General features: G+C 38.1%; 1 protein-coding gene across 3 annotated transcripts in view; it reads right to left on the bottom strand.

The window, feature by feature from the left end:
- grm1a (glutamate receptor, metabotropic 1a) overlaps positions 1–12,008 on the bottom strand; it is a 29,424-nt gene extending 17,416 nt beyond the window's left edge. For 2 of the 3 annotated variants that reach the window (XM_084090910.1, XM_084090912.1), the window contains exons 1-3: positions 11,907–12,008; positions 9,546–10,399; positions 4,541–4,790 (exon numbers count right to left, since the gene is read on the bottom strand). In XM_084090910.1, coding sequence (XP_083947036.1) covers positions 4,541–4,790; positions 9,546–10,281 — 986 coding nt within the window. In that variant the 5' untranslated portion in view covers positions 10,282–10,399; positions 11,907–12,008. Of the gene's footprint in view, positions 1–4,540; positions 4,791–9,545; positions 10,403–11,906 lie in introns of all 3 variants that reach the window. The other variant, XM_084090911.1, reaches the window with a different exon arrangement.
- Between the last annotated feature and the right edge of the window lie 4,276 nt (positions 12,009–16,284).

The raw sequence follows: 16,284 nt of genomic DNA, 5'->3' as shown, positions 1-16,284 counted from the left end.
TGAGCAGAGCTGAGAGGCAGTGTGATGCTAATTAAAGAGAGAGGGCTTCTCAGGGACGCTCAAGTTGAAAGTGGAAAGTTGTACAGTAATAACAATATGTATGTATACACATATATACAGTATATATACACTCACCTAAAGGATTATTAGGAACACCTGTTCAATTTCTCAGCAATTATCTAATCAACCAATCACATGGCAGTTGCTTCAATGCATTTAGGGGTGTGGTCCTGGTCAAGACAATCTCCTGAACTCCAAACTGAATGTCAGAATGGGAAAGAAAGGTGATTTAAGCAATTTTGAGCGTGGCATGGTTGTTGGTGCCAGACGGGCCGGTCTGAGTATTTCACAATCTGCTCAGTTACTGGGATTTTCATGCACAACCATTTCTAGGGTTTACAAAGAATGGTGTGAAAAGGGAAAAACATCCAGTATGCGGCAGTCCTGTGGGCGAAAATGCCTTGTTGATGCTAGAGGTCAGAGGAGAATGGGCCGACTGATTCAAGCTGATAGAAGAGCAACTTTGACTGAAATAACCACTCGTTACACCCGAGGTATGCAGCAAAGCATTTGTGAAGCCACAACACGCACAACCTTGAGGCGGATGGGCTACAACAGCAGAAGACCCCTCCGGGTACCACTCATCTCCACTACAAATAGGAAAAAGAGGCTACAATTTGCACGAGCTCACCAAAATTGGACAGTTGAAGACTGGAAAAATGTTGCCTGGTCTGATGAGTCTCGATTTCTGTTGAGACATTCAGATGGTAGAGTCAGAATTTGGCGTAAACAGAATGAGAACATGGATCCATCATGCCTTGTTACCACTGTGCAGGCTGGTGGTGGTGGTGTAATGGTGTGGGGGATGTTTTCTTGCCACACTTTAGGCCCCTTAGTGCCAATTGGGCATCGTTTAAATGCCACGGCCTACCTGAGCATTGTTTCTGACCATGTCCATCCCTTTATGACCACCATGTACCCATCCTCTGATGGCTACTTCCAGCAGGATAATGCACCATGTCACAAAGCTCGAATCATTTCAAATTGGTTTCTTGAACATGACAATGAGTTCACTGTACTAAAATGGCCCCCACAGTCACCAGATCTCAACCCAATAGAGCATCTTTGGGATGTGGTGGAACGGGAGCTTCGTGCCCTGGATGTGCATCCCACAAATCTCCATCAACTGCAAGATGCTATCCTATCAATATGGGCCAACATTTCTAAAGAATGCTTTCAGCACCTTGTTGAATCAATGCCACGTAGAATTAAGGCAGTTCTGAAGGCGAAAGGGGGTCAAACACAGTATTAGTATGGTGTTCCTAATAATCCTTTAGGTGAGTGTATATATATATACATATAGACACACACACATTGCATGAAGGATGAAATCTAGGAACCAAATGTGGCAAAATAATGCACTAACAGAACTCTTAAGCAATCGTACAGGTGGCGAGTTTTAAAGATGGAGAAGCACTCACATTTTCTTTTCTGAAAAATATATTTCTCTCTTCTTTCAACTGATCTTAGAAGAATGTGTAATGAGAGGGGAGAAGGAGTGTTTGGAGGAAAAACACAAAAAGATTAGGAACTAGGAACACAGAAGGCACTAGGGGAGGAGAGCGCTGCTATTTAAACATTTAATTTGGATTCCTGTTAGTGCTTGAAACAACACAGCTGAAATACTGAAGAGCTGATGCTGTTTTTCTGTCCTGAGAGCAATAATATGTGCCTATATGAAAATATCTCTGGGGAACATGCTGTATGGGACACTAAAAAAGAAGTTAGAAATATAGCGTGAATTAAGTTGATTGAATTTTATTTGATCATTAAGAGGTAAACATAGTGCCCAGTGTAAGGGAATCAAATGTAATAAGGGAAGCTCCCTGCGAGAGCGAAATTACAAAGTCGATGTTTTTTCTACTGCTGTAGAAAATTACATAGCCTGCTTTTTGGTAAGACATGAGCTGGCTAAGAATAAACAAAGCAGAGGAAGAAGAACACCTGGACCTCATCCTCTTTCACAGAAGAGCTCTCCAAACATACTCCCTCCCTTTCTTTCTTTCTCTCTCTCTTAATCACACTCTCTTTCTCACTCACTCCATCTCTATCTCAGATACACATCATCAACTGTCTTGCTTGAAGGCTTGGACTCAGATTATCATGACAATGCAAGGCATGTTTTAATGAATAAATCTCCATTAGTTCCCAAAAGCAGTTCTGATGTCTGTCTCTCTCTCTCTTTCCCTCTGTTTTCCTCTCAAACATGTACTGATAAAAACACACATGTTCGTTTGTATTACCCGACTGAAGACTGAATGAGACAGGGTCATGCAAACACGAAAGCAGACGAAAAGCCAGACTCCAGACACAATGTTTTGACCTAGAAAGTCTGTTAGCTGAATATGATGGCCTGTCTGTGATTGTACGTGGGTGGGCTATAGATGCTGTCTTGATATAGATTAAACAAGATAGCTGCTACAATCCATTTCCAGATCTTCAAGTCTGCAAGGATTCCGTCCGTGAATATTATCCGGCATTGCTCTGATTTCGCTATCAGACAATTTGAATGATCAAAGAATAGCCTTTGTAAATCAAACCCAGAACTGTGAGGAAAGTGTAATATCTTTGATTATATGACAATACCTCAAAACACTATTTACCCATTAGGGGTCCTGAAGGTTTTTTTTTTTTTTCCTTTGTGATATTGACCGGTTGACTGTTCAGTATTCAGCGTATTTACTCAGCGATTGAATTCTGCAAATATTAGGAAATTTCAGACCACCGTGATTAACCAATTCTTAAAGAGTGTTCTCTAGAAACTCGCAATAACAAGAAGTAGCAAAGAAAGAACAACATTTCTTGAGGTGGTATGGCTTATGGGGACCAGTGTTATTTTAATAATATTTATTATAATATTAATGATATTTTGAATTAGCTTTTATTTTTATATTTTCAGGTTTCATTTTAATTTTGGTAATTTTTAGGTGGTTTTATCATTTATATTAGTTTTTTTATTTATTTCTATTTTGCTTTAATTTATTTTTATTTCAGTTTTATTGTGTAGTAATTTTAATATTTCAACTTATTTCTTCAACTCATTTATGCCAGGGCAACATTTCTAGTTTTTTCCAATATTTAAAAAAATATCGGCCGATATATCGGCCTTGGTGATATATCGGTTGACCACTACTGAAAATTCAGCTTTGCCATCACAGGAATAAATTACATATGAAAATGTAAAACATTACATTTAATGCTCTACACTTCTGTGACCGATAATACTCCTATTCCTCTCTATGAAGACACACATCTAAAAACAAATGGCAAGATGACAGCTGATTACAGAAAAAATATATATACAATATGTAAATGTGCAATATTCTCACAGCAAGTTTAGTACTTCAACTAATTTATTCACCTCATTTATGGGTTGCACATTATTTTACAGTACGTGCACTTTTAAGGTACTTACAGTGTACTTATACGAAAATACTGAGTAATGTAAAGTAACAACATGGGTTAAGGTTAGGTTTAGGGGTAGGTTCAGGGTTATTACTTACTACCTAGTTATTATTGTCATTACTACAATAAGTACATAGCATGCACATGTTAAACAGGATTGTAAATTAAAGTGTTACCCATTTATGTCAAGGCAATATTTCTTTTCTTTTTTTTAGCATTGATGGTGCGATGACCCTCTTGTTTTGTTTCATTTAAGTTTTTCATCTAATATTTATAGCTTTATTTCAATTACCAAAAAAATAGTTTTAGTTAACAATATTATATATAATATTTTGTTAACAATAATAAATATATTATATTTTAGTGTTCAGTTCACTGACATGATGCATGAATTGAGGTTGGTTTACCAAAGATCAATTTTTGCTTGCCTACTTGTTATTTGCCATCAGATTCATTTCCTGAGAGTCTGTGAGATTGAATATTTAATACTCAGCCCACAGCATTTTTCCATGCCTGATCTAAAATCAAGTGACGAGCCTTTCTGGCACACGCACCCAAACATAAACTCAAACACTGACACCATATAAGACAAAGGCAGGAAGCAGGAGGCAGTTTCCAGGGATGTGTGAGCCAGCTACTGAATCACAAATTATTCATTAGTGGCGAAAAGTGTGAAAAGCGCCTCTGTTCACAATGTTCATATTTAATCTCATCTGGTTTCCCTGGAAACTTCTGTATTCAGTAGCAACACTTATTATTTCCAGGCATTCCGATGTCTGTTCTTCTTTCGCCATGATTGGAAACACATAGGCACTCACATAAATGTAATAATAATTATTGACAGTATAAGAATCATATTTGCTTATTTTGCAAACAATATGCAAAAGTATTTTGCTCCACCAAAAATGATTCAATTGTGATATAACCGTGAGCAAGACAGTGTGGGTGTCATTTTGACTCGTTTGCCCTTTGTGTCTCTTTCCAAGCTCGCAATTTATTCCTCTGACGTGATCGAACATGAGCAAATTATAGCTAAGCGTTCTCAGGGATGCATTTTTTCTTGGTAAAACCTTACCTCCCAATTAGCTGGAACTCTGCAGCAACCCCAAGGCGCCGCATGGCCATCAGCAGGCCACGCACAGTCATTCCTTCACAGAAGCAGACGACCACGCGGGCTTTGGGCAGACGCTCCCGCAGCTTATTAAGCAGACGGTCAAAGTGCTTTTCGCCAGCATTACTGTATATCTTATCAGAGTGTGCGATACACAGACCCTCCTCTGCGGCCAACTCCTTAAAGGCTTCCATGCCACTCTCACCATAGTTACCTGTGGTCAGACACAAAATGTAGGACGGTTAATAAAGGATATGAACATATGAACACACATATGAAACTAGTGCAGCTTTAATCAAAGACACAGAATGGAGGATGGATTACCGCCACTGATCCAACACCTGTCAGAACAGTCAGAGTCCAGGATAAGAAATGGATGACAGTTGACTATGGAGGACACAAAATGACAGGCAGACAGGCAACTGAAAAAGACATTAAATGGAGAAATGGTCACCACCATTTAGGATACAAAATGGTGTCATACAGTTAGAATGAGAAACACAAAATTAAAAAAAAAGGTCATTATCATCATCTGATTGGTTGACTACTGCATTCTGAAATTAAATATTTTTGTATAATGACTGCTAAACTGCAAAACATTTCACCAAAAAACGAAAATTCTATTATCATTTACTCGCCCTCATGTTATTCCAGATTATGACACACACAAAAAAAGATCAATTACAAAAGGTCTCTGTGCCTTTGTGTACACACAATAAAAGTCAAAGGTGGGTTTGGACAGATTTGAAGTTGAAACATTCTTCAAAAACATCAACATGAGAGAGAAAATGACAGAATTTTCATTTTTGAGTGAACTATCCCTTTAAGTCACTCATCCCTCTGCACTCTCATTCTTCTCGTATTCCATAATCATTTGTTTATTTATTGAATAAGTAGCCAAGCAATATTTAAGTTAAGGACCGACTGACTGATCATTATCCCTTAATTGTATTCCACAGGCATTGTACAGTAACTAGACAAGTAGGACACCAATAACACTTTGTGGTGCTCTTGAGAATTACAGCAAATTACCATAATAGGTCACTTGAACACACTGTGTCCTTTTCAAAATATTGTATGAATCAGAAACGGGTCTGTACAAAAGCCTGCAGCTCACAACGGTACACTTAAAACATCTTTCGTTCCATTCTACATCTGGGCTGCCAGGCGAAATTTACATCTTATTGTGCGGGCAGCAGAGGTCACTGCCGTTGACTGAGCTCAGAAGAAGAACAGTGGCTCTGTCTTATCAGGAGAGATGAGTGGTGTGTGTGTGGTCACTGAAGACTGTCTGGAGGTCAGTCTGTGTGGAGTGACAATCTGAGCATATTCACAGGTCTGTGGCTCTCTAACAATTCCTTCTCTCATTCTCTCTTTCTTTAGGTTGTTTGGAACAGGTTAAGGTTATCCCTTTGTAGCTTTCTCTTTCTCACTAGTCATTATTAGTCATTAGAGTATTAGTAGACTGTCTGCTTAAAGCAACAGTAAGGAACTTTTCCTCTTCGGTCCCCCTACAGGTTGGAATCGGAATTGTCCATTACCGCTGTCGTAAATAATTTCGCCGCCCGCAGCCTACTGTCACACACACACTCGCTGTTTATCCAGCACCGGCTTTGGAATGAACGATGTCCACTGACAAGGTAGAGTATGTTGCATGATTTCATGAAAGTATGATGTATTGCGACATCAGAAACGAAGGAAAACGAAATAATGACTATTGTAATGCTTGACGTAAAGCAAGTCAAATTCGAACTACAGAAACGTGACCCGGTTTGGCAAACTTGCATAGTGTGGTTATAGCAGATATACGGCTGCAAAGCGAATCCAGAAGTGCCTTTCACCCTGTTACGACTTGATGAACCACTGATACGATTTTGGAAACATTATTTTAAGGTAAAAAATGTTTCTTAGTGTTGCTTTAATATCTCCTAACACTCAAAATATTCCACTGACTAAGCAATATTTCAAGTACATGTCAACTTATTCTACTAACCGTAACAGTCTACTAATACTCTAATGAGAGTTAGTTGATGTAGTTGTAAAGTTACTTATAGTTAGTAGAATGTCTAAAGTGGACTAAAGTGGATCTAAATGAAGTGTATCCATAAATAATAAACCTGCATGGTACACAATATGGTTGTCCTAGTTAAAAAGGCAATACTGGTTTTATTGTCTTGTATCTTTTTTTCTACAAGGGAACGATGGTGTTTTTCATTCTTAAAGGCATCTCATTTTAGCATTTCTGCTCACGTCCATAAAATTCTGTGGGGGAAACAAAACAGACCTGTGAGTTAAGATACCAAACACTATAATCCTTGCCTTTATTCATTCATCTTTGATAGATCATGTGAATCTGATTTGAAACAAATACTTCAGTTGAAAAAACGAAAGCTAGTAATGTCCTCCTAATAGCATTTGAACCATATATAGACCTTATGTAGCTCCGCCCCTTTTCAGCGCTGCGCTCGTTGTCTTTTGACTTCCGGTCTGTATTTTCACAGCGATTCTGCGTGTTTATTAATGAACGGCTCGTTTTAAAATATTCCCGTTCTACTGACATTTGTTAAGACGTCTGCTTTAAACATTACAGTCCTCATGATAACTTTCGTTAACTTTACATTAAGTAAATCCACTTCAAAAGCGAATTACTCCTGAACAGCAATACCATAGAAATATACAGAGCGACTGCAAAAAACGGAAGTTCAAAGACAATATTCTAAAGATGGCGGCGCCCTCGTTTCTCTGGCGCATAAGGTCTATAGTTAAACTAAATTAATATTCTAAAGAAGAGAGGTAAACCACAAGCACAGTAAAAAAAAAAACTATGTGATGCTTCTACCTAAAAAGTTCACTGCTCTGTTGTTTTGGTGATAACTAATGAAAATACTGACATGATTTGTTTTAGATGGATTTTTGTGGCACTTTTCAACTGCTTACGCTGGGTGACCAGCTTAAACCAGTTGAGACCAGCAAGCCGGCTGTAGATTTAGTTCGATTTTTCAGCAGGATTTACATCAAAACAATTATCTTTTCAAAAAGATTGGCATGCAAGGTTGCGTAAAACTGGTGCCTGTTTAAATAAGGCCATTAAAATGTCTCTAAACCAGACATTAATTTATATTTGGCTGGGTAATTAATGTAATCAAAGATCTTTGCTGTTACTATGAGCAACAGACAGCGGTGTCCGACACAGTTGCTGATGTTGTGTTAATGAGTTATTGTCTACAGTTCATGACTGATAAACCATTACAGAGTCTCTCCTGAAAGGGAAAAGTCATAGTTATTATCACCAAAATAACAGGACAGAGAACATCAGCATTATATTGCTTATTTAAATCTGTGCCTGTGCTGCATCTTTACTTTAGGAAATTCAAATATTGTGAACATAAACTTGTAAGGTAGACATGTCATAGCCTATTAATAAGAAACCAGGAGGACATCACTAACAAAAATTCAACTAGTATCACATTACGACCTGGCATGCATCAGAACTTCAATAATATTTTGGATTGGTTTTTGCTCGCTGAAGTTTGCTGACAGAAATCTAAAAATGAAAAAGATATATAAAGAATATAAACCAAGGTCTGTCTGACCTTATTTACTTTTAATTCCACCAGCTAGCTGAGAAACAGAATTAAAACACTATCAGCATAAAAGAAAACAAAAAGTGATTTAACCCATTCATTAATCATCTCAATGTGTGGTTTAACAGACAAGCCTTCCACCTCTGGACATTTTATAAACAAATCAACTGAATTGAAAATGATACACATAACAATGCTAGAGGCAGCAACAAAAAAAGTGTGTTGTAGGCGAAAAGGGGAGAATACATTATTACCCTCATTATGTATGGAGAAATTAAAGCATGCTTCCATATGCAAATAATAAAAAGGTCTTTGGTCCACTTGCACTACAACTCTAATGGAAGTGAATTACCATTTAGGTATTTAAAGAGTGGTGCACTCATTATATTCAAATGCAGCTTTTCCCAATTGTTTTGACTTAATTGAAAAAGTTAACACTTAAATCATATAGTTAAATGTTCATGTATTTATATTCAAAGCCAGACTTACAAAACCTCCTTCTAATCTAATTTTGATAACATATATTTAAAGTAGAGGAAAATAGAGAGGGTTGTAAGTAACATGGAGTCAAACCCATTAGAACTGAGTTACAATGGTGAAATCACCATCATACCACATCCCACTTTGACCACCAAAGTGACAGCAGAAGTTATAAGATTATGCATAAGTAAAATGTCTGGCTTATAGTTTGATTTGTGATCGTGATCAATTTTGACATGTAACATCCACACCAGCTTTGATGTTTCAAAAACTGGAAATATCATGGGGAGGGACCCACGGTTATTGCACATATTGGGCTATGCATTTGCACAACACACTGTCTGTCATCTTATCTTAACCTATGTATTTCTATATTTGTTACCAATTTTATTTTCTGTTTATTTTAAAATGCTTAAAATAAAATGGGATATTGAATTTTTTTTTTTTTTTTTATTATTATTATTTTTTATTACCACAAAATAATAGCCTACACAAAATTTAAATTGCCTTTGTTTTCCATTGACAACCCATCCATTAAAGAGGCAGATTGTACAGAATGTACTGTGCATTCTTTTACACAGAGTTGTAAACTACATTAAGTTACAGAGTTTTTTTTAAGTGTAACAACAAACAGAAAAGTGCTACAACACTCTTCTGTCTCCGTTACTAAGTTAAAACACCTGCTCGCATTAATTTATGAATTCACAAAGGTTTAGCAGAAAAATGTGTTAAGTTTTAGTCAAATAGCCCCCCCCCCCCCCCCAAAAAAAAGAAAAGAAACTGTCAGACAAAATGTGTTACAGTAATGAAATGAGGTTACCTGTATTCTTACATTTACAGTGTTTTGAAAAGTTGTTTGAAATGTCTCATAGCTGTGAGAACGGCAGGTTTCGCCAGTGACTTACCCTCTGTGTGAACCGCAGACACGTAAGTCCAGTTATAGTGTTGGACAATGTCGAGCATGGCGCGCGCCTGCAGCGTGTCAGAGGGCACGACACGGAGGAAGTATTTGAAGAGGGTTTTGTCGCTCAGGTCTATGCTGGTGGCCGAATAAGCAATCTGGGGGATGTTAAACAGCTGGAGGAGATTCTGCACCTGGATGGCCACCGAGCTGGAGCCCGGACCTATGACTCCAGCGATGGGCTTCTTACTGGGAGGAGGCTGGTTGGAAGGCGTCCCGTCGATGCACCACTTAGATCCGTCTTTGTCGTCCCGAATGGAAATGAGAGAGTCTCGAATGAACTCGATGCTTTGCTCCAGAGCAACGGATGAGTGCCAGCACGAGTCCCTGATCTCGCAGCCCAGGGTGATGTTGGGCAGCAGGTTCTTGTCGGAGTTGATACGGTCCAGCGTATAGAACATCGCCTCCACCCGTTGAATGCCGTACTGCTCTCGCACATCCCCGCATTTTCTATCGGCCACGCGTTCGGCGGACGGCTGGTGGTGCACGGAGAAGAGCGCACCGATGATCACGTCGCCATCCATGCGGGCGACAGACCGGGCCGCCGCGCGCGGGACCACCGAGCGCTTGTAGATGTTCCCAAGCGCGTGAGATAAGAGTGTCGGTAGAAACAGACACATGAACAGTGGGAAGTGTTCGCACGAGACACGGGGCATCTTCAAGCGTGCCATGTTCCACATTGTGTGACGGGCATAGCGTGCGAGCTGCTCGTGCCAGCGGTGCTCGTTTCTCTGCAGTCCCAGATTCAATTAAGCAACCGTGATGCGCACGTGAGACAACATTAATGCGGCCTGACACCTGCTGAGAAAACACAACACAGAGTTAGTTAGGGAAAACAAGTGCTTTTTTTTTTTAAAGCATGCATAAAGTAATACAAGAGAGTGATCATTTAACACTGATGTCGAAAGGGAGTGCTGTAAATCAGGGTGTGTTGTAACAGTTTAACCAATTAAAAATGAGTTGCATGGGTGAAATCACTTCCCCAAATGCTGAGATGGTAGTTATAAAACTCAAAATAAAATATTTATTACGATTTGTAGGACAAATATAATGCGCTAAACAGAAACAGATCATGCCTATAGTTTAGAATTTCATTTGTGATCATATTGATGTTAAATGACAGAACATCTGAATGTCTCAGATCTTGTTTAATCTGATACAGAACATCCACACAAGCTTTTCACCAGTCTAAAACTAGAAAAACCATGTCTAAGGGTTGTAAAACTTTGCAACTTACTTCAAAATTAGACAGTTTTTCAGTGTATGTCATGCTTTTAAAGTTGTTATCCAATGTTATTTTGCATTTTATATCTGTTGTATGCAGTTTTGAATAAAAATATTTCCTATAGATTATACTATTTTAATTAAAATGGGGGTGATATAACAATTGTTTGTACATTTGATCACCACAATAAATAGGTTACGTACACAATTTAAAATGTACATGTTTTCGGTTGTTGTTAGAGCTCACCTAGTGGGGTAGGCTGAAACAACAACACCCTAGTGACATAAAATTACACAGTTTAGGGATAAACTGTAGATTTACAAACTCGTTAGTTAAGTGGCAAGACAAATATAGGAATAATATACAACACACGCCTTGCCAATGAAGTTTTCCTATGAAGGCAAACTTGCGTCATTATTCATTCTTTGCAAAATAACTGCGACCGAGAGACTCACATGTCAAATTTAAGAAAAATAAACATATAACCACAGAATGAGCAAGTTTTATTGACGAGGTTGTCGTCTTTCACGTCCTTGCAGGGGCAAGTTTGGGCGGTTTCAGCACCGCGGACAGCGCAGACAACCGTATGACCATGACAATGAATGAAAGTAAGACGCGCCTTTAGTCAAAGCACAACTACTGGATGCAATGTGTTTGCACACAAATCTAGGATACCCTGTGCCCCCTTAAAACTCAATGCGACTATATGCAAGACAGACTTATTTTCATACAGAACGAGATTAATTGAATTGCCCTCATCTCACTAACATCTTAATTTGAGTATAAATCCAGAGAAAGCGAACAAATAGAAGCCTAAAAACAACTACTGTGCCAATATCACACATCATCGCAAAGATAGATGTCTTATGCCATACATTCAGATTTGTTGTTCTATCGTTTTCACTCAGCGTGCATTAATGGCTTAATCGATTGCACTCAATGACAAATGAGATATAATTACGATGCAATGCCTCCTGTACTCGCATTAGTGACATTGCCGCACATCTGTCCGTACCTGCAGTTACCAGAAAATGCAAACAACAACGGAAACATCTGCACAGGAATTCGATCGCTACGCACCTGAGTCAATGAGATATCGCCTCACCTCCTTCTGAGACAGCTGCTGCACTGATGATATACTTCAGTTATCAGTCTGCATCCCAGCCAGTGGATCTCCCCCCCTCTCTCTCTCTCTCTCTCTCTCTCTCTCTCTCTCTCTCTCTCTCTCTCTCTCAGTGATGTAAATATCATATGGCACGTACAGTGTGGATTGATTGACAGCCTAACCGAGCCTAAATAATTATAACCAAACTATTTTTTAACAAAACACTTTTGTTGTGATAAACTTGTTATACCCATCTATAAATATCTAATAAGTTTACAAAGTAATAAAGGATGTCTGTAATTATGATTTGTCGATGTATCAGAACGGAACACGTTCGAGCAGGCTTCTGTTGCTATGGTTACATCCTCAATCGAACGCGATTTCTGTTCGCGAGGGTCGCTGAGTGAAATTAAAAGCTCAGACTAATTTGTAATTAACTTTTTTTTTCTCTCTCTCTCTTTTTTTACTGAAAAACTTGCATTTAAAAACAGACATATTATGAACATAATTCTATAAGGAATACGTAGGCTACTATTAAGATCGAACATGGTCAGGCTGAGAGACCATCTTAAACCAGTTTAAAGCAGGTTTAAACCAGCAAACCATCTTAGACAGGTTTTTAGCTAGGTAGTTTAAAATGACTAAAGAAAGTTTTGGAATAGTGGAAAAAGAGGTAGGGGTGTGGAAGAAAACCACTCAAAGTCGTTTTTTAATTGGGTTGAAATCTGTATAGCCTAAAAGTATGTTATTATTTATTGGCACATATGTAACAAAATGAAAGATTAAAATGAATGAAGCTTGCATGGTCCTCGGACATATGCGTCACAATGGATGAACAACGGAAATCAATGGAATTGAATCCACACTGAACTGACCTCAGCTGAACAATGACACTCTATGCTTTTTAACTGATCTCTGTTTGCATCATTGAATCATTGTCTCCCTGTTTACTCCTGTTAAGCTTCTTTGAATCAATCTGTATTGTAGAGTATAAAGCGCTAGGCTATATAAATAAAGGTGACTTGACTTGACATGATTTAACAGATAACATATTAAACACTAGAAATGATATGAATCTGATGTGAAGTAGCATAATTGGCTGGATATTTCTCGAATCTCTCCACTAGCAGCTCTCTATTCTCTAATAGCAGTATGAGGGTGAATAGCATGTGAAAGTATACAGCGCCACCTGCTGACAGAACGACTCTTCGTTTCTAGACTTGACAATGTCTAATTAATGACATTCTGCCAACGTCATGCTGTTCAATATGTATTACAATGCTGCTCTCTGGTGATGGAAGGTTGATATTACAATACAATACATTTAGGTAGAGTGAAATAAAGGTAGACTTTTCCATTTCATGTTTTGTTGATCTTATCCTCATACTTTCTAGATGACTATTAGGCGACATTCGTGAACATTCTTCTACATTCTTCTCTTTTTTTGCCATGTTATATAAAGGTTATGTAATTATTGGCCTTTTTTTAACAAATAAAACGTGTTCTAAACACTTGCAGGAAATATTTGAAAGGTTTAACAGATGGTTTCACATCAACAGAAAATTCACAGATTTTAATGGACTCGTCCACTAGGTGGCAGCATAGCAACAGTTATCTGCCAGGTAATAATCCTAAAACAAAATTAATCATTTACTGTTGTGTTTGTTCTGTACCAATAGCAATTTAGACCAATGTTAATCATTACTTGTATGGGATATTTCAGCGATTGTTGCCTGTAGGTGGAATGTCAAAGCATAGTAAACTGTTCCAACAAATTATACATTATTTTAATACCTTCAGTGCACTGTTTTTTTGAGTAGGCTACTGGCATAAAATAGATTATATGATATTATTTTAGATTAACATATGTTCACCTGCTTCTATATCTCACAAAATTTGCTTTTTCTTGCCTAACACTCCATAGATGGGCCAGTAACTAAATGAATGCATTGGTCTATCACATAACCTATTTAAAGTATTGAGTGGTGGTACGAGAATATGGAAGGCATTTTCTGCCAAATTTAAATAAATAAATAAAATGATTAAAATTAAAATTAAAACCAGATTAACGATTTCATTACAGAAAACAGTATGCAAAATATGTGACAAAATTGAGAATGAAATTAAATGATTTCATTTTCACAGCATTATCCCTGTCAAATTGAAAAATAAAATGCAATGGGTGATTTCACATTTCATTTTCACTACAGTCTCGAGGCAAGACTGCCAATATTAAAATGAAAAGCCAAACGTGAAAAAGAAACTGCAAATACAGTTTTTACAATGCTCTTTAGTAACTGTTGCAGGAGAGGGGAAATAGAAGTGGCCTCTTTAAGACCGCTATTTATGGGTGTTGTAGTCCACAGCGAAGTGTAATATGGGTAGTGTAGTTCGACACATGTGCTGATGTGATGTGCGCTCTCCCTGTGTGCTGTGTAGTTGAATTGGATGGAGAAAGTTTGTATTCTGCTTTATTTAAGTTCACTCAAATTATTCCACCCGGGAGCTGGTTGCATTGTGAACCTGGCAACACGAAAATAAGTAAAAGAACGGCATGCATCGGTAATTTTTGTCCGTCTCATCCTTTGCACGAACATGAATTGACGAGCTGTTACGCTGCCGCCGGAGATCGCTGATGCGGAGAAAGTAACATAACGCTCACGCAATAGTGACACAATTCAAATACAAATGTAAATTTTCGTTTTCATTTTCAAAGACAACCTGCATGCAAATGCTATGTTAATGAGTGGGTGTGGCTTATTCTAGTAACGGCGCTGAGACACGCCTTCTGTAAAACTAGAATTCATAACCTAATTATGATGTTAGACTCAGACTAGACCATAATCGACGATGAGGTTCATTCATGTATTAGGCTGTTTTGGAAATTCAACTATTTGGGTGTACAGAAGTCTTAGTAACACAATTTCTACAACAATTATAGCCAGACATTAATACCCGCTAGCTTTAACCGAGGACCTCGGCCAATGTTTCATATTCGCGTCGTGCCTAACAACGCCCTTCAGCCGTGACTTATTCAGATACAGCACTAGCCTAGAGTACCTTATTGCTTTTATAAAACGGTTACCACGCAATACAAATATTAATCCCGAAACATATGTATCTATGCAACTTTCATGAAGTAAAATGAATCACTAAAAGCCAATTCCTTCCGCTGGAGAAAAAAAAATAGTCCCTGACCATAAAGCAACAGAAGAAGTTACATTATTTCTCCATTAGATGGAGACAAAGACTGTCTTAATGAGTGAGTCAGTCAGTCAGTAGAGAAGACTTTTGAAATGACTCAAACTTGTGATCACGGAGAAGAAAGACGCAACTGACATGACTATAGGCACGGACAACCCCTATTAACTGTTAAAAGTACAAGATATCACACCGGACATTCAAACGGATTTTTTATTATGAATATAGGACTGACCTGAAGGAAAATGCTATATCTAGCCTACTGTAAATGCAGGTACACTCGCTTTCTCGATCTCATCCAGAAGTTGTTACTGGAAATGAAAATCAGCATTGTGATTCTTTTTGTACACAAACTTAAAATAACCAAAAGACACGTAACAGTTAAACAGCGGACAGATATAGGCTAGTGCTGTATCTGAATAAGTCACGGCTGAAGGGCGTTGTTAGGCACGACGCGAATATGAAACATTGGCCGAGGTTCTCGGTTAAAGCTAGTGGGTATTAATGTCTGGCTATAATTGTTGTAGAAACTGTGTTACTAAGACCTTTGTACACCCAAATAGTTGAATTTCCAAAACAGCCTAATACATGAATGAACCGTATCGTCGATTATGGTCTAGTCTGAGTCTAACATCATAACTAACATGGTCAGGCTGGTTGTTTCCATGTTCTAATGCTGCGGCAGCTTCCCGCAAAAGCTCACTAACAGATTTCGCCATATCTCGTCGTCTTGATTACAATATAATCACATTTAAATAATTTCGTTTCACACATTCAACTCATGCACACGGGACGTCGATGACTTCGCTTTACAGAAGGCGTGCCTCTAGCGCCGTTACTAGAATAAGCCACACCCACTCATTAACATAGAATTTGCATGCAGGTTGTCTTTGAAAATGAAAACGAAAATGAAAACTGTGAAATAAAAGAGGAATTAAAATGAAAACGAAAATTTACATTTGTATTTGAATTGTGTCACTATTATTGCGTGAGCGTTACTAAAGAGCATTGTAAAAACTGTATTTGTAGTTTCCTTTTCACGTTTGGCTTTTCATTTTAATATGGGCAGTCTTGCCTCGAGACTAGTGAAAATGAAATGTGAAATCACCAATTGCATTTTATTTTTCAATTTGACAGGGATAATGCTGTGAA

Source organism: Abramis brama (assembly GCF_963993115.1).
Source record: "Abramis brama genome assembly, chromosome: 18".
Classification (NCBI taxonomy): Eukaryota; Metazoa; Chordata; class Actinopteri; order Cypriniformes; family Leuciscidae; genus Abramis; species Abramis brama.
Note: the sequence above shows the minus strand (reverse complement) of the source record. Positions and strands in the feature narration are given on the sequence as shown.